The sequence below is a fragment of the Parus major genome, chromosome 9 (genome assembly GCF_001522545.3).
Source record: "Parus major isolate Abel chromosome 9, Parus_major1.1, whole genome shotgun sequence".
In the NCBI taxonomy this organism is placed as follows: domain Eukaryota; kingdom Metazoa; phylum Chordata; class Aves; order Passeriformes; family Paridae; genus Parus; species Parus major.
This window is the reverse complement of record NC_031778.1, coordinates 3,639,961-3,659,029: the sequence shown is the minus strand read 5'-3', so window position 1 is coordinate 3,659,029 and position 19,069 is coordinate 3,639,961. Positions and strand designations below refer to the sequence as shown.

The following is a 19,069-nucleotide window of genomic DNA, read 5'->3' as shown; positions in this document are numbered from 1 at the left end:
AGCAAAGAACATGAATTCTTTTGAAAAACCCTGAATAAAACTGAGAAGAGTTGCTGGGAAAAGACTTTTCTTTTTACAGTCTCTGAAAGGTGGTACAAGATGAAGATTGCAGCATGCTGACCGCTCTTTCTGCACAGGCTACACTCAGATTGTGTATGCTCTGCAGTTTTCCTCTCACAGCCCTAAGTGTGCCCCACTTTTCACACCATGGAGTAACTCTTCAATGCAGAGTTTGCTTCAAGCAGCAAATTTCTCTGCTGGGATGGTTAATAGGCTGCCAGTTCTAACTGGAAATTACAGCATTGCCATTGATCCATGTTAGGTTGGAACTGAGGAGCTGCAGCTCTTCACAAAGGCCGTGAGATATTTGTCAGGTGATAACCAGCAGCACTTTAGACCTGGGCCAAATTCAAGGGAACAGTCCCCATGTGAAAGGACATGTATTGTGCTCAGTGAGGCATTCTGTTGCCTGAAACTGTGGACTTAGTGATCCAGGACTAAATGAAACAGAAACAGTCCAGTGAATATCCAGAGTTACTCAGTCACCCAAAGACATGATGATAATACAGCACTTTGGAGACATAGGCTGTGATGGAAATAATTGTCACTGTTAATTTTCAGCCTTGTTGCTAATGGACATTCTTCTTGAAGTCATTATAGAGATGTAGGGAGACATTATTTAAAAGACAATTGCTTTTATTTAACTCCAGACTGAAAGGCAAAGGAATTTATGAGGTTTGTAACTGTTTGATGTTGTTTCTGTAAAATGTGTTTGTTTCCATAAGCAGGCACATGATACATTCGCACAGAAATGTCAAAGGAATGAAAATCGGGCTTCATTCTTCTTTTTAGACAAACCATAATAGCATAACATTGTGATGGAGATCTGTGAGGCTTTCTGCTCCATTTTAGTTCTTCTTCTTGAATGTCTGATGACACACCTGGTCTTCACATGTCAGTTCCTACAGTATTAAAACAATTAGTAAGGATATAGTGGTAGAAGTTTTGTTTTGCATATATATCAGATCCCACCAGAAATTACTACAACTGAGCCACTGCATTAAAAACTTCTGCTTATGAAACAGAGAACAGTAAAAAAAACATGCATTATATGTAACCAAAGAGCAGGTGTGCACCTCATGTTGCAGTAATTAATTTTTGATATACAAATTGAACTCTAAGAAGAATAAACATGAAAAATGCATTAAAATTGTGTTTTAGTTCAAGGCTTTTTCATGCTCTGTTACTAAAACAATATACTCTAATAGTTTATAATTCATGTTACCTGAAAATGCACAAGATGCACTGGAACAAGGAAGTAAATAAAAAAGAGGAATGCCTTAAAAAGCTGATTTGCTTCAGAGGGGTGCCCAGCCATTTCTCAGGGGCCAGAACAATGCACCATTTCTGCCCAGGGCTGCAGTCACCCCTTGAAGGCTGCCCCACTGCAATGCAGACAGTTTTGGTGCCATCAGGCAGTGTTCCTGTGCCAGACAGGGCTTTGGAGGGACTGGAGCTGTCTTTGTGGCCAGCAGTGGGCCAGACCTGCAGGACAATTTCTGAAGACTGCTGTAAGGATCTGCTTGGCTTTGTTTCCACCAGCCTCAGCCTAAACCTTGGTGCCAGCATATAGAACCTTTTAGGTCAGCTTTTGAATGTGTGTTCAGGCAGAGCTGGGGAAGTGCCCTGGACAGGTGATTTTAGCCAGGTGGCACATTGTGGTTTTGAATTCCTGTCTTTGACCTTTTGGGCACAGAGATGGGAGCCACTGTGACTGCCTACACCAAGTATGTGTAAAGGAAACTTGTGAAGGAGCAGATGGCTTGGGGCAAAGCAGAACAGGGCAGAACAATGGGCTTTTCTCAAGAATCTACGTACCCTCCACCCACTGTGCCATCCAGTAGGTGGTACCATGCCCATTTCTTGGTTGCTTTCCCAAGAAACTCTGCAATCTTTATCATCACGAAAGACATAGCAGTGTTCAGTCAAAACTGGGACTTTGTGATCTTGGAGGTCTTTTCCAACCTTAATGATCTGATGATTCTACAATACTGTTATTTTGAAATCTTCCTGTCCATCACTGATTGCTGATTTCCTGCACAGGCTTTTCTGACCTGTCTTGGACTCACCACTTCTATCTTTGGGCTACAGTTTGCTACTTTAGATGTTTGAATTTGTTATTGAGCGAAGAAAAAATAATTGCAGTATAAGGTGGTTGTGGGATCCGCTTGAATGTCCAGGGGTTTCCGATCTGTATTACAGCACAGTGTGCTAAAATTTCATATTGCTTTGCTCTGAACAAAGAATACAATTTTTCTTCCACAATCTTCTACAATCTTCTTGATTGGGGTTTTTTTTTCTTTTTTTCCCTACCAGTGATTTTATAAAAATGAAATTACACTAAAGGTGAAATGTAACAAGAAGGGTTAAGAGCTGGAGGGAAGTGGACTGGAGCAAAAAAAAACCACTGCAGGGTTTTGACTTAATTGGGAGCAGGTGGAAAGAAATTGAGCATTCCTGAGTTGAACCAGAGGGGGAAATTCCTTAGAGTTCAGAGATCAGAACTGTCTAAAGACCTTTCTAACTAGAAAAAAAACCCCAAATCCTTTGAAATGGAAAGCTTGAGCCTGTGCTGCAGCCTCAGTGAAGTGGTGTGGATCTGTGGAGCAGCCCTTACCAGGTGCAGTATGTCTCCTTCAATCCAGTGCTTCCAGCCCCTGTTGTTCTTTTCACCTTTCTGAACAGAGACCAGTTTGTCACCATCCCAGGTCACCAGGGTCTGCATGAATCAGAGAATTAACTCAGTTATATTAACCAGAAACTTATGGACATGCAAAAGTAAATTCAATGTGAATACACAATTACAGTTGCTTCCTATCATTCTCCATCTTCCTCATAAAAAAACTAAATAACCCAAAGCATTTAAACAATCACATTCAGAGTGACAACAGTGTGATGAAGGGAAGCTTTTGCAGTTCTTTGTTGTCATTTCCATGTGTTTCTTCCCATATGTATCAAGTGGTGAATTGTTGAGTGTGTTTACAGCTACTTGTGTAATACATACAAAGTGCATTTTTTTCCTTGCTGCTTAAAACCATTAATGAAAAAATTACAGAGTCTCATGAATGAAGACTTGAGAGCTTGTACTGAAAAGTGCAGTGCTAGCACCTTTTCTAGCTCTGCATAAAGTAACAAGAGGAAGAGCAAGTTAATATCATCTCCTACACTAAATTTGTTTGTGTATTTTCATGTACTTTCATAAAGAAATTTGAAGAGACGTGATCATAAGCTGGACAGTGTGGTGTAGCTGACCCTGCTTGAGCAGATGGGTTGGACCTGGTGTTCCCAGGAGATCCCTTCCACCCTCAACCATCTCCTGGTGTGATTCAGTCTGGCAGCAGCACACAAAGCACTGGGTTATCCCAGTTCTTGTCCAGGAGCAGGATAACCCTTAACCTAAGTGAGGAAAAGTTCTCTTTACAGGCTGAATTATCTGTCTGCAGATGTGCCTTTAGGGACATAATTTAACCATGTGTCAGACAACTCCCTATTAGACACCAGCTACAGTCCATGAAAGCTCAGTTATTATAAAGCTCTAAGCGTATTGGGAGCTTAATTCATTTTCTAGTTCAGCACTGGATGATTTATTTCTGTTATGAGGGAGCTTTCCATTAATAATGAGACAAAACTCATTCCATTTCAGTTAATTTCTTTCTTATTTACGGAATTTTCAAGCTACATGCTCTTTAAATTATCTATGCCCTCTTTACATTTAAATGTGGCCTACTGATTTTATTACCTTCATCTAACTTTAATGTGTTTGAGGCATTGTTTTGTTAATAAAATGACCAGAAAATACTTTTAGAGCAATTCAGAGAATAATGGCACAACATGCATCCTTCTTCCTTCTCCTCTCTAGGAACAAATAACATGATTTTTTTAGAAATTAATGTTAGACTAAAGTAATTAAAGCAGGTAGGGTTATAAATGCATGATTCCTTCCTTCCCTCCTCCCTCCCTCTCTCCCTCCCTCAAGTGAACAGATTTTGCAGAAGCAAGGCTTTGGTAGTGGTGATGAGTACTAGAGGAGCACTAATTGATGGATTTAAGGAGTGATGAAACTAATGAGTCCTTTGATCCTGAGCAATGCCTTCAACTGATCTGAAGAGATGTGGGAGCAGTGTTTTTAAGTAAAGACTTTGTCACAGGAATTTGTTCCACCCAGTGCCCACAGGAGAAGGAGACAGAAAGACAATTTAGATATAGGGGTGTTCAGAGTAGTGAAAAAAATGGGTCTTACTCATTGATGGCTTGCAGTGCTGTGAATGAGAAATAATTTGGAAGAAATCACAGGAATTACACTGCACAAAGTTAGCTGAGAATTAAAAATGATCCATGGTGAACAAACGTCTTCTGTTAAATTTGTGCCCCTCCAGTAAAGGATAATGTGAGTTCAAATGTAAACTTTTCCTTTATGCTGCCACTTTTCCTGTGGCAATTGCCAAAACAAATGTGTCTCATTGACAGTGAGTTTTGGTCTCAGCTTCTCAGAGTTTGGCAGCTGCGAGCTGAGTGGCAGAACACAGAGCTGCTAACAGGGAGATTTGGTGAATGATGACCAGAGGAGGAAGGGGATGCTGCACTAGCCAGGCTCCCACAGGGACAGCCAATGGAAATTTTAGATCTACATTTGAAAGTGTTGCTTACACATTTTAGGGCGAGAAGAAAGTAAAATAGAGGCAGTATTGATACAGAAATGTGAAACCGAATTCAGGATGTGAATCGGTGCTTGTGTGTATTCTTTTCCTCCCTGACTGCTCTGAGAGAGCCTCGGTTGAATCCCCCAGGAGCTCACTGCCACAGGAGCAGGGCAGGGGCTACAACACCCCTTAATGCAGGTATTGTCCTCAAATCTCCCTGGAAGGTGTCTGAGCAAATGGCCACAGGTTCCTGGGGGAGTTCAGAGCTCAGGTTACCCCAGTTATCCCCCAGGCAGTGAAGCACCCACTGCTGGGCCTCCTTGCCCCTCTGCCCTGCCACCTGAACCGCTCCAAGCTTTTTTTTTTGTCCTTGCCCCTTCCCAAAGCTCCCCTAACATTAAAATCTAAGTGCAGCTTTATTTTTAACAATGTCCAACTGTTAAACTGCACAGCTGAGACTGATTAGTGCCAACACAGCCATCCCAAAATGAAAAGTTATATTGATGCGGTCCTGAATTTACAGGGATGAACCCATAGTTTTATTGAGGAGGATGCAGAGGTAAAAATACAATTTTTCTACTTTCTAGAAACTCAAGGTGTATCAGAAAAGCTGGAAAAAATCCTCCACTAGAAAAACCTAATTAATGATTGTCCTCACATATCCCAGTAGCCATCCTGATTTGCATTTCTTATAAATGCTTGTAGCAGGAAAGAAAAGTGTCTCAGGCTGCATTTCTGCTTTATAAAAATCCTCAGATGTCTGTAAAATATTTGGGTTTCACTTAACATATTCAGCTGATTTTGGGACCTGCTGGCTCCTGGTGCTAACTGTGGTATAAACAGATATCAGGTACCAGGTTTTTACCTTTACCACTCGGTTATCCAGTCCTTTGGTGTGCTCTTCAAACTCCACTCCCACAGTGAAATCCACATCATAGTTTCTGAAAGTACTGACTGTTTTGGTTTTAAAATTATCTCCATTTTGAACAATCTCCTTTGTTTGTTTCAAGTGTTTTGCAATCTTACGAGTTGCAAAATCAATACCTATCAAAAACGAGAAAAGAGAGCGAAAATTCCAGTATTTGCTAACAAAGTTAAAGTCCCCCAGCATTTATATTTACAAATTAAAAATAAATAAAATAAATGAAACATACTTCCACAAATGGTGCTTTTACCTGCAGCATTTTTCAGAGAAAAAGGTAATGTCAAATAAAAATCATCTTGTATTTATGAGTATCTTTCACTGATAATAGATTTATTTATTAACAGGATATCTGTGGGAACGTTGTGAGCATCCAATACAACGTACAACCAGGACTGAATAGATGCTGGTATGTTAAATCATTTGAATTTTTTTTTTTGAGAATGAGAAACAAGAGGGGCTATTAAGCCTGACAGTGCCTTTTTGGCCTCACTAAAGAAGGATATGAGAATAACATTCTTTGTCAGAGATTTAGCATGTTAGAATGGGTGTGTAATCAAGGGAGAATGAGTATGTAATCAAGAAGACCTGGACATGTTACTTTTATGATGAACCTATAGTCTATGGGAGTATACAGGAGATTAATTAATTCGCTTAAAAGAAATAAAATTATATTCATGAAAAAAGAAGCAATCAAATAAAAACCTGAAATCCATTATTGTTCGATAGCAGACACACACATAAATTGCAGTTCAAAAGGAGACAAATTCGAAGTCAAAAGTCAAAGAAGTATCCATGTAGAGCATTTGACAGTTTCTGTTTAATATTCTGTCAGAGTTTTCTGCAGTGCTGATCTCCTTCACACCCTGATTTTGTTCATCATGAGGACTGACACGATAATGCACACAGCTGCTGGGGGCTGAAAGCATTGCCAGTCACCAAAGGGAGAACATCCATGACCACCATCCCAGTTTGCCCAGTCAACCCCCCAGTGCCAACAGCATCACCATCTGCAATAAATGATATAAATAATAAATAGCTGCCAGGGAATCTTATTTTGGTGCTGTATGCAAATGAAATCATCTCCCCTGTTTCTGCAAGGGACTGAGAAATGGGTTTGGTTTGCTGGCCATCCTTTGGTGGTTTCAGGTGGGCGTTAATCACTGTCAGCTCAGCAATGCCACTTCCTAATGGAGCCCTTTTTCTTCTGCTAGATTCATTATCCTACTTGGGAAGTACTAATCGAATTGAGTAAGAGGATAGGCTTGAAAAAAATGTGACTTTTAAACATGGGGAATAATGGTCTTGTTCAGTATTTATATTCAAGACTTCTTGGGTATATTTTATCTGCTGTGGTGGATTAAAGGTATCTCTGGGGCTGATTTATAGCCAGGCAACATAAAATTTAGTTCTCTCTGAGGGAAAAAAATGTCTAGACCTCTAAAGAAATGCTATTTCTAATATATTGGTCTTGTAGCTCCTGGAGAAAAATCGGGGAGGTTTTATTAAAGCATGGTTTTCATACCTGCATTTTGAACAATGTAAGCAATAAAAATGATATGTAGTTCTATTAGAGTAGATTTAAGTACTTTGTAACATGTTTATGATAAAATCAAACTTTCTGATTTAAAGGGCAAAACTAATCTTAATTAAAGTATAGAAAAGTGTATTCATTAATTAAAAGGACAGATGAATTTTTAAAAAAAACCTCAAAACCTCAGTGTGCTTTGAATCTGAGCACATTAATATTTGAAATATAAAAAAAAAAAGATAAAGTGGTGAGAAAAAGAGTAGAAGAATATATTTGCAGCCTATCCCTGCCATTTCTTTCTGAGAATCACCTACAGCACATCCATCTTTGCAGTGCTTTGGGGTTGGGTTTTTTTGCTTCTTTATTGGCAGTTTTAAATTACTATTACTGATAGCGTATATATAACTTATCATTTATATATGCACATAAATCACTTCAATTAATGTGTATCTTTCTCCTGAAATTCAGGACATTGTCCTAATCATTCTCATTGTCCTAATAATTCTCATTTCCAAGATCTCTTTTTGTCCTTCACATGTGTATATGCACATTATTTACAGATGCCCCTGAAGTTGTTTTTTTCCACAAATGCAAAAGCTAAAAATTATGAATTGGGAAACTTACCGTTCTCCCTTAAAAGGGTCAAAACTGAGAAAATTGCAACTGCTTTCAATTGTTGATTAATAGTGATGAGAGTTTATTTTTATACATTTATGTATTTATTCTATTTCAATCTGAACAGATCAATCAATTAGGATTAAGATTCTTTGGCAGAACTAGTAGAAAATCAGTTAAAGCATCAAATTTTCCATCTCTGTACTGTAATTAGTTCAAAGCACTAATTAAATAATGTCATTGTTACTTTAGTGCTGCAGAATATCTTATTCCTCTTTAACCAGATTGTGGCTCCACTGTTACAGTAAGAATATACCAGGAGTAAAAAAGAGCTTCTAGATCTGAAAACCTTTTGGTTTGGGGCTTTTTTTCCTGACCTGTATCTCTTTTTTCATTTATCTAAATAAAGAACAGCATCTTTGTCTACAAGTCTTCATTTGCTTATGTAATTAGATCATTGCAATTTTAAGAACAATTACTTGATTTGTGATTGGCAGAAACCCTTATGCCACAATGTACATTACAGAAAAAGCCCATTAATTTTTAGAAGGATTTGACTTAGGATTGAACCATTTTCTCTTGATATTATTAATATTTTGCCATTTACCTAAAGCAACCATGTAGCCTTCAAAGTTTTCATTGGTTACCATTTCCCACGTCCCATTGTAGTCGGCAGGCATGGTGGCGAGAGCCCAGACCCAGCTTCAGCTCAGGAGGTGAGACTGGAACCAGCCTCTGCTCACAGAATGTTTTATAAACCTTTCCATATCTTTTATCCCACTCAGGTTTATGGCTTTGCAGATAGAGCAGTTGAAGGGGCAGAGTGATAACCCTGGAAACTTTGCTTTCATTGGCAAAGTTCAGCTGAACAGCTGGCAGACAAGGAGCACTTTCAGAAATAGGGACTAATACAGGATGTGATTTTACAGTGACCTTTGTAAAGAAATGCTGGCACCATGGGATACCTTTGAAATATATTGAACACCATGGCAAATTGTACAACCCAGTTAAAGTCTCCAAAGTGAATTGTTCTTAGCTCCTTTCTACGTGTCACCTTTCCCTACAAAGTGGAGTCTCCCAGAGCTGACCCATCCACAACTCCCATTTAAAGCTGATGGAAGTCTTTAATGTGAAACAAATGTTAGGGCTGGAAAGAGAATATTCCTGTTCAAATCATTTTTTGGTTTTGATTGATTTTCAATGTATCTGCCATATACCAACAGCTGTACTTATACCAGCTACATTTTCATATTATTCTTTTGGTTTAAGAGCAAGTTTAGCAAATGTAAAGTACACCAAAATCAATTATAATTACTATCTCCTGCCCTGAAAATGATTTCTTAATTCCTCTGAAACATGGCAGTTTGCTTTGGAAAGCAATTTTATACATTGTAGTGGATAAAACCAGGGATTTCAGTTGTGCAAATGAGCAAATTCAGAATGTCAGAATGGAGAATATGCAGTCAAACTTTATTAGAATTTAAGTACTAAAAGCAAATTAATTTAAGATAAGGTTTTATATTATGTGGTTTTAATCAGTCAAGATAACTTACAGATGGCTCTACATAGACAATAATTGAAGTGACCAAAAGTCAAAAACCTCTTGAACTCCTTGCCTTCCTCTCCTTTTTTTTTTCCTTCTTTCTTTTTTATTTTTATTTTTTTTTGATGGGTATCTTATTAAAAAAATTGCTAGAAAAAGTATTAAGGTCCAGATCTTTAACTCAGAAGCTAGTAAAGAGAAGAGTTACTGATCTTATGATTTCAATGCCTTTACTTTGTTAAAACGTAATGCAAAATTCCACGAATGCTGAAAGTTTGCCTGGGGATTAAAAAACTCTCAAAATAAACCTAAAGGAAGTTGAGAGTTTCTGGGAGTTTGAGTTCTTAAAATGCCTCAACTTAAGGAGCTAATTTAAGACAAGGAAAAGAAGTATCTTGACGTGTACCTGTAGGAGGAGGGTTTGCAATGGGGCATCGGGCAGGGAAGTCTGTGATGGAGAGGTGAATTCCTGTGGGAATACCCCCAGGAAATGCCCTGCAGCCCTGGCTGTGGAGTGCAGTTTGTCTGAAGAGCAGAATGAGAACAGCTTTCTGAAACCTGTCTCATTTCAAGCACAATTTATTGGGCTGATCACATTTACTACTGATGTGTTTGTTTCCACTTTAAGAAATTCCAGATGAAACTGTGAGTGATGTCACATTGGAAGTGAAAAAGAAACCTCTTTTGTTCTGTAGTGATATTATGCACTGCTTAAGGAATAGGTTGATTTTGGAAGTCTTTGTGTACTTTGTTTCTTAGCCTCTGTGTTGCATCAGTGTCAATAATACATTATTGCTATTCACACATTCTATGTGTATACAAAAAGGTCCTGTAAAAATAAGAATGCATCAGACTGAATGTCTACAATCACCTCCTAGAATCAGAGCATGTGCTAGAAGCTCAAGGTGGGATATTTTAGATGCTCACTGATTTCAGTTCAGCTCCTATGTAACACCCATTTTCATGAAGTGGGGAAGAGACTGAAGCTGTACCGTGTGACCATCAGCAATTAATGCCCATTAACAGCTAATAGAGTAACAGAAGGTTCCATTGCTGTAGCTATGCAGAGCCAGGCACATTCTGAGAGAATTAATTATGACATGAACACATCCTTTGCATAAAATGTCATAACTAGTTAACAGCATAGACATATACTTGTGGAGCTCTTCTTTCCCCAGTGTTTTGGTTATGCTCATCCCTTATTATTTTATACATTTTTTCCCCAATATATGTATTTTCTAAGCACTTGTTTAACCATCAGGCTAAATGAGCATTTTGAGCCTTTTCAGGTAAAAATACAACTAGGAGGTTTATAGACACTGCATTTAACCAATCAGAGAGCTGGCTAAGTAGGGAATTAATAAAACATGAAATATTGACTTGACAGAGTTCTGTGACACTTCATGAGCTTTTAAAGACTGTTGTGCTAAGGTCCACAAAGAGAATATTACATTTTTGAATCAATATCTTGAGAGACAGTAAAGATAGTCAAATGCCTGCCTAAGTCACAGGGTGCCAAGACACAGCACAGGCACTGCTCACACTATTGCTTGAAAGCCCTGCATGGAGAGTTCAAAGTCTCAGGTCTGCCTTGCTAGTTAGACTCACCTGCCTCTCACAAAATTCTAAAATCTGGAATTGTTATCCACTTGAAATCTTAGAAATTATTCTTTGTGCTCTGTATTTGTTGTTTATGTACTGCATACTCAGAGACAAACTTTAAAAATGGCAAAACAGTCTTTCCTTCCCATAGAAAAAGTCTACATTTTGAGAAATGAAGATAAGGTGTCCTCTCCTAATTGTCATGACTGTCTTGTTCCCAGCATCCTTTTCTTGAAAAACCAGTTTCTAAAAATGAAATGCTGAGCTCATATATATATTTTTTTTTCAACACAGGGCTAAGATTTATGGCTGAGTATTGAGGCCTTGGAAATAAAGCAAAGTACAAAAAATCAACTTACTTCTGCTAAAACCCTAAGTAACTTTTCCAGTCTTTATTTACATGTGAAGAAACAAAGATGTCATTGCTTGCCTCATTCCTATGAGTCAGGTTTGATTAGAGGCAGTTTGAAAAGAAAAGATTTGATGGCAAACATGCAAATGCTGTTCGTGTGGAAGAGTCAGCAGTCATGGATGCTGCTTCCAACACTTCCCTGCAGTTCCTTTGTGTCTGAGACCTGCCCAGAGAGAAATTCTGTCTGGGTAGGTGAACAAAGTTCAGCCTTCCTTGGCATCTGAAAGAGCTGCAGGTGCATTCCCCTTGGAAAAGTTCTTCTGTAAAGCACTGTCAGAGCTCCATATAAAGCACAGAAGGACCAGTCAAATGGAATTTTCCCTGTAAAGTTTTGGGGATGGTGTTTTGAAGAGACAGTAACATGCTTCCCACTCTGTCCTTGCCTCATGTAATTTTCCTTTTAAATTATCCAATCTGCAGATTTAACACAGGAGAGAAATGCCTGGTCCTCCCCCGAGCAGCCCTTACGCTCCTCATGCTTGACAGCTGGGACTTTTGCCTGTAGTTATTTGGTGTTTAACACATGGGAATATGGCAAACTGTGTAAGTTGTTCTTAGCAGCTGAATACCCCTGAAGGATTCAGACAGAAGCAGCATGGTCACAGACACCTGTTATTATTTTTAACTTGTTAGTACATGTGCATCCACTAGGTTTATTTTTATTTTTATTAGAAAATTAATCACTTGCAATGTATTCAGTGGTGGCTGCTGCTGTCAGAGGTGCTGTCTCACAGGCTGGGGGCTCTGTTCTGCACAAACACCAGGAGCCACATCCAGAAGTGCTCTGGAAGGAGGCAGTGGGCTCCTTGTCCATGTGTGATGTCCTGCAGGCTCAGCTGTCACCCAGGGAGCTCCCCAGGATGTGGCAGGAGCAGGAGGAGAGGCGTGTACAGCAGGAGGGGACAGGAGCCAGAGGTGTTACTGCAAAAGGGGCTCAACAAATGCACTTTGCTGGCCCACGTGGGGGCTGCCTTCCTGGTACTGCTGTACCTTGGACAGCCCAGGCTTCCTCCCTGGCTCAGGGACACCCAGCATGAGCAGCTCCACCTCAGTGCCTTGGAGAGGAGGCTTGCCTGTGACTCCTGGGCTTTGTTGCTTCGTTCAGCCCTCCAGAGAAGGAATGGAAGGATTCTGGCCAGTTGTACAGAGTACTTGTTGCCCAAACACTTATTATTTGGTGCTGGTTCTTAGCTGATCATGCCAGAACAGAGATCTACAGGGACAAACTCGTTGACCCTGAAGAGGAGGGGAAATTCCCTCATTCCCATCTCAGAACAGGAGCTTGTCGTTGACAAACCACGGACAGGGTGCAGATGTTGTGGGAGGACTTACTCACATCAACACAGTGTTGATGCCAGTTTGGGTTTTGCCTTTTCTCCTTTTCTATGTTCTCTGTATCCTTCACACATACATTTGTAGCTCTGGAGCCAATTGTATTAGTGGCTCATCTTCCCAGTACTTTTCCATGACCTGTCCCTTGGCAGAAAGACAAAACAGATTCCAGAGCTTCAGGCTCTGGGAGATGCAGGGCCCCTGTGCTGTCTTGGTTCTTGCTGGGAACCAAGGCTGAGAACAACTCTTCGAAATGCATTTCATGGACAAAGTGCAGCCAGTGCTGATGGGGGGGCTCCAGAGAAGGGGCTTGACCTGGGGGGGAATTGTATCACCACTTGACCTCTTAATTGGTGCTTTTTATCAATTATGCTAATTTCCTAAAACCTATACAAGGTACTCATCCCTGCCGGGATGGGCTTTTGTGGACATCTTTCCATAACTGCTCCTGAAAGCCTTCAAAGATCCACTCTTACATTACCTTCTTACTAAAAATATTTTGAGTTTCAATTCCAGGTTGGGAAAAAGGCAACAGTGTACACAGGGCACACAGAGCTCACAGTTATGCCAGTTTAGCACATTTTGTGTTTGCCTTCAGCAAAGATGCACAAAATATGCTTTAAATCACTCTTAGAAATAAAATAATTGGCTTTCAGCCACTGAGGTTTTGTCTTTTTTCAGTCATTTCCATCTCTCTTGCTCCATCTGATTTTGCTGATGCAGTTGGATGCAGATGTTACACACATTATTAATCAAAAGCCTCCCTCCTGTCTTAACTAAGGACTTCAGCTTAGCTCTTAGAGACTTCATAATGTCACTTGTGATTGTGTTACTGAGTTTGATAGCATTAAAAACATAATCCAGTGGACTCTATTGTCTGGAGAACTAATTTTTACTAAGGTGGTTTACATTATTAAATATTACGCTCTAGAGAACAATTAGCCAGTGGATAAAACTGACCGACCTTGATTTTCAAAGTAAATGGGGAATACTGAATTAATTCATTTATTAGTTCTCCTGAGCACTCATTCAAAGCTTTTCATTCAGGCTTTGAGGAAGCAGATAAAAACCATCAGCCTTTGTGAAATCAGACAAACTGAGGAGACAGCGTGGTTTGGCCAAGGTTATGAGAGAAGCTCGCAGGCAGAGCAGTCAGTGAGCAGAATCCTTTATATTCTTCACTAAAGCCTGCTTCCTTCTGCCTGACTCCAACGTGGATGGAAAATCTGAACCCAGTTCAAGTGCTTTGTCATTGCCATTAAGGCTGCTTTAATTTTCCCATAAAAGATTTTTTCAGGACATGAATTCCCTGCATAAGCTATGCATTAATACCTGCAACTGTAATCTTTAACTTAATTGCATTTATTCTGTGGCAAAGTTTTGTAATTGCAACTGCCACTTCTTATCTTTATCAGATAAAGGTTGTATTACTTAGACATTGAACTAGAATACTTATGAATATATTTTGAATTAAAAGAATCTATAGAAAGAATTCTGAAGTTTTTTTCTTTGATACTTTCATGACAAGCACTATTTAGTTAAGAAAATACATATCTCCTTTGGCTTGTTCATGCCTGACCATGAAAGCTGAAATGCTATTTTAGTGCAGGGTCTCATCAGTTAGAGAAATATTTTAAAGAATCAGTTTTGTTAGACAGAAACAACCCTCTTTACCACATCTGAATAACACTTCATAGAGATACTTTCAAATGTCTTAGACCTCAAGTTTCCACATAAATCTCTGCTGGTTTTGCATTAATTGACATTTGGTGAGGCGGGAAGAGGCCACCCACAGAAATGATTTTTCTGAGGAAGCTGCCAAGAGCTCCCTCTGTGCCTGGGAAAATCCAGTTCTCACAACTGACAACGTATGGAAACATGGAGAAGCTGGATCAGCCTCTGAGATTCACATTTTAGAGGTGGGCAAGCTGCGGAAATCTCTCTCTTGCTTCTTCTTTGAGACTTGCAAAACCTTGATCCTCTCTCAAGTGAGAGAAAAGGACAGAGTGAAAACATGTAGAAAGACAACATGAAGACACCAAAGTCAGTAGAGAACAAGACAAGTCTCAGATGGAAGGAGAATGAGGAGACGCCCCAGTCTTGGGCTGAAAGCTCTTTTGGTAGGGCCATGGAGATGGACAATGATACACTGAAATATCCCATTAAATTTATAAGAAAGTAAGGCGTGATGGAGTGTTGGAACTGTAGATGTGAGCAGAGGCATCCATTGATGAAGCAAAGCAGATGTTGGACTAGCTGTGATCCCATGAGAAGCCTGAACAGAGAGAGATGAGAGTGATGAAGACCCTTTGACCCCAGGGAGAGAAGAAGAAAACCTCTGTTCCCAGAGATGATCACAGAGACAGATGGAGAGAACCTTTGCCTTTGAACAACTCATCCTTAAAATAAAACCCATGAATTCATGGCCATGGACACACCTCTAGGAGGGCTGTGAAAATTGGAGGAATTTCACAATGCAGAACTTTTTCCTGGGCAGCTGCTATTCGTGGAAATGAAAATCCATGAGAAAACTGTTTCTTGTGGAGAAGTCTCCATGGCATGGCAAGAGAAAACTCCTCTCCCTACAAGGACTGATAGAAGAGTATTGTAGAGGTGGTAACTGATTGAAAATCCCAGGTTTTGTCTCTATGTTGTCAGTGGGGAAGAAGAGAAGTTGTGGGGAGAGGAGGAAAAGTGTTCTAAAGGTTTTATTCTGATTCTTGATATTCTTTTAGTTCTGTTAATAAATTTTTCTTTATACCTGTTTTGAGCCTGCTTTGTTCCTAACTCATATCTCACAACAAGAAATGAGTAAATATTAATTCTAGTAGGTGCACTGGCAATTTTACCCAGTGCTAAACCCACTGCAAACTCATAAGTGATAGAATTCAATGATAGAAATATTTTGCTTCCAGTTCTAGAATCCTTATTAAGAGAAAAAGTTGTATCAGCTGTTGTGATTAGTACATGATTCTGGGTTCACTGTAGCCATTTAGAAAAAGGTTAGAACCTTTCTAGTGATAACCTCAAGGACTTAAGGCCAGTGTCCCAGGAGGGCTGTAAACTGAGACCAGAGCCATGGTTAGAAATCCACACTAACACCCAGCCTGTTTTCCTTCACTTGGCTGCTATCAGTGCAGAGCAGTTCCAGAACTGTTACCCTACTCCAGGAAAATTCCTGGATAGGTGTATCTATTTCCTGACTGCTTTCTTTTTGCCATAAATCACTTTAACTGTTTTAGATAGAAAAAAATACCAGCTCAGAAAGCCAGCAAATCAGGGTGACTGAGTACCCTGATCTGCGCTGCTGCGTCTCTCTGAGAACGTCAAGTCATTATTTTCTGTTGATTAAGGGATGCTTTGTGCAGTAAATCACATGAATTCACTCCTCTCACAGCCCTGTAGGGTTAATTCTTTTCTGTCTGCATCTCCAGCTCCACAGCAGCACCCCTTCTGTGGAAAAGGCTCTGGCTTCATTCTACCACACCCTGTTTGAGAAATGAACTAGTGTTTAACTCTCCGAGGCATCCTGGCACATTGGAAAATCATTTCTTGTACTAACAGTGGCATTTAGATATCTGTCTGATCTTTCAGTGAATTCCTGGCTCTAAGTTGGCAATTATTTGATAGAAATAGCACTTGGGATGAAAATCTAGAGTAATCTTTAAAAAAAATCTAAGTTGAAAAATCCCAGTATTTTCTGCTCTAGTTCAGTGAGTTCCTCCCCTCAGGATTGTTAAAATGCAGCACACGTGACACTGCAAACTGTCTCCTGAGAAATGTGTAGAATCAATCAGTTATTGGGGATGGGTCAAGCAAGATCATCCAGGACACATTGCTGAAGTTAAGATTTCTCCCAGACACGGGGCAGGATTGTTCCTTTACAGCAGTGATGCCGTGTGGTTTCACTTACTGGATGCATCCAAAACAGGGGAAGGAGTGTTTCTATCTGTTCTAGGGATGTTGTCACTGGGAAACTGAACTGAAATAAGGAATTGATAAATATGGGGATTTCACTTTTCAGTAAAATGTACCAAGTGCATTTAATATAGAAGAAGATAAAAGAGAAAATAAAGTTTCTTAAATTCTGTATTTTAGATGAAAATATATAGATTTAGACAGAGATTTACCTATACCTGTAACCATATATATATAATATAAGAGAATGGCAGGCTGTGTTTCACTAGAAGAGTAAAATAAAAGAGAAAATGATTGAAACTTGAAAACCTGAGATCGAAATATAATCTCAGATTAGGAAAGGATTCCCCAGAAGTTCAGGATAATATTCATGATGATGTGTTTCTCCAGGGAGGGAGGGAAGGAGGGAGGGAGCCATGTTTACCTCTGTCTTGCTAAAACTATTTGCTATTTAATGCAAAATGTAAGTACCCACTCTGGTATCCAGTGATTTTTCCCACCTGCCCCTCTCAGACTACATTTGAAGCTATAGTTACTGTAGGTTTTTGGCTCTGTCATGATTTTGTGGAAATTTCCAGGTGATCAGAGGTTTGATCAGAACAAAACCCAATATGGAAACAAGTGTCTCCTGTTTAGGACCATGGACAGGCTGCCAGGGATGTGGGAGCAGCACAAGTGAAGTGTCAGCTCTGACTTGTGCGATAACAGCCATGAAAAGGGAGTTTGTGCTGGGAAGTATTTGTGCAACATCATTAGACTCCTCATGAGGAGTCTCCCTTCATGACAGTGGGAAAACAAAGTCCTGTGCTGAAATGAAATGTGTTACTTGGAAAAATATAGATAACTGGGCAGTTTCTTCTAACTTGTCAAACATAAAGCAAAGCTGTTGCAGTAAAGTATAGATCTGTTAGGATGATGTTTAACATGGCCTTTCTTGCTGTAAAAAGACAATCCTGTCAGGGAAAAGAAGAGTGTGGTGCTCCATTGCTTGACAGCTGAAAGATGGGGAGAACTTTTGGGGAGAGTACTGCTGCATGAATTAGCTCTGCTCTTGAAACCAGGGGATGTTTTAAGGTAGAAAAAATGTCTGTTAGGACATTATTCAGCATGAGGGGAAAAAAATATTCCTTTCCCTCCTGGTGACTACTCCAGTTACCTCTTGAGCCAGCAGTGCTAAGGATTTAAACAGCACCACCTTGTAAGAGTACAGTGTGCTGGGAGGGCTGGGAACAGACAGCTGGGAAATGACCTCGTGCCTGCCATCCCTTGGAATGTGCTCATGGCCTTCCAAGGCTGATTTACCATCTCTGTCCAACACATCCTTCACTCCCAGCTCAAGGTTCTATTGCTGCGTGGCAGTCAGGTGTAGCTGGAGTTTCAAGGAAGACATCCCATCATTATATAACTCTTCCTTATTGCACACACACACTCACCACACCGAGTCTCTAATTGGATGCTTTGGAAGCTTAAATTAATCAAAATTTCCTTTCCCCCCATTAATATATTTTCATTAGTGTCTGACCCAGCAGCTGCTGGCTCATCTCCCTTTTATTTTCTCAGCACATCAACATAACTTTTTTCTTTCTGTCATTGATAGCATTGTGCTTTAATAGTTCCCACATCAAGGCAGAGATCTCAGTCCCTTGCAGAATCCCATTCAAGAGCATTCACAATGTAGACAGTAGGTTGAATTTAGATATTTAAATACAACAAGGAAACATACTTGCATTAATATTAAAATGGAAGTTAATTAATTAATCTTAAACATGGAAATATCTACTTTTGAAATCCTTGGCAAAATTACAGGTAATTTTGTTGTATTGTCAAAACATAAAAAAGAAATTAAAAAGTTTTATTTCAGCAAGTATTTTCATTGTGAAAAGACCAAATTATAAACAAATAAGCACCAGAATGGCCCATGGTACAGCTTAAAAAACCTGAATTTTCTAAAATTAAGGAGTACTTACACTATAAAGAAAGGGAGTATGAAAAAAGGAGAAATCTTGTTCTGCCCTGCTGTTTCATCAACAATTATTTTTGTCTGGTGGAATGCACCTGCTGCACAACAGAACCAGATGCACTACAAAAAAAGTTGTAGTGGGTCCAGGAAGAGCTTTACTTCACAAAGAAATATCTCATATGAAAATGGTCTTTTTCTGTGCATACCTAGTACATTTGTTTTTTCTCCCATGGTCCAGTGTCTTGAGGTTTGATGCTTAAGAGATGAGCTGCAATGAACTGTTGGTCAGCTCTGTCATTCAAAGCTGTATTTATTTTGCTGTTGTGGGGCCTTTTTTTCCTTTTCATTCTGCAGGAGGGACTTAAAAGAAGAACAATATTACGTATCTGGGGGTATGTTCCACATTTACCTTCACTAAGATTTGGGGATTCCCTTTTCAAGTTTTTAGTGTCTAATGGGTATTGAAAACCAATCACTTCAGGTGAATATGTGACTGAGAAGGTACCTAGATGTCCCTGAAGTTATATAAGCTGC

At 39.6% G+C, this 19,069-nt stretch overlaps 1 protein-coding gene across 1 annotated transcript; it reads right to left on the bottom strand.

The window, feature by feature from the left end:
• Window positions 1-675: 675 nt before the first annotated feature.
• RBP2 (retinol binding protein 2) lies at window positions 676-8,505 on the bottom strand. Its single transcript, XM_015637037.1, has 4 exons — window positions 8,376-8,505; window positions 5,566-5,744; window positions 2,678-2,779; window positions 676-962 (listed from the first exon to the last, which is right to left on the bottom strand). Exons 1-4 carry the CDS (start codon window positions 8,446-8,448, stop codon window positions 909-911), a joined length of 408 nt encoding a protein of 135 aa, XP_015492523.1. The 5' UTR covers window positions 8,449-8,505; the 3' UTR covers window positions 676-908.
• Window positions 8,506-19,069: the final 10,564 nt, after the last annotated feature.

What these genes read in the sequence shown, in the direction of transcription:
- RBP2 (XM_015637037.1), bottom strand. Translation starts at nt 8,448, where the DNA reads ATGCCTGCCGACTACAATGGGACGTGGGAAATGGTAACCAATGAAAAC. An exon ending in TGGATAACCGAGTGGTAAAG is followed by an intron (nt 2,780 to 5,565) that starts GTAAAAACCTGG and finishes TGATTCATGCAG; the next exon opens with ACCCTGGTGACCTGGGATGG. An exon ending in AAGGAGACATACTGCACCTG is followed by an intron (nt 963 to 2,677) that starts GTAAGGGCTGCT and finishes TTAATACTGTAG; the next exon opens with GAACTGACATGTGAAGACCA.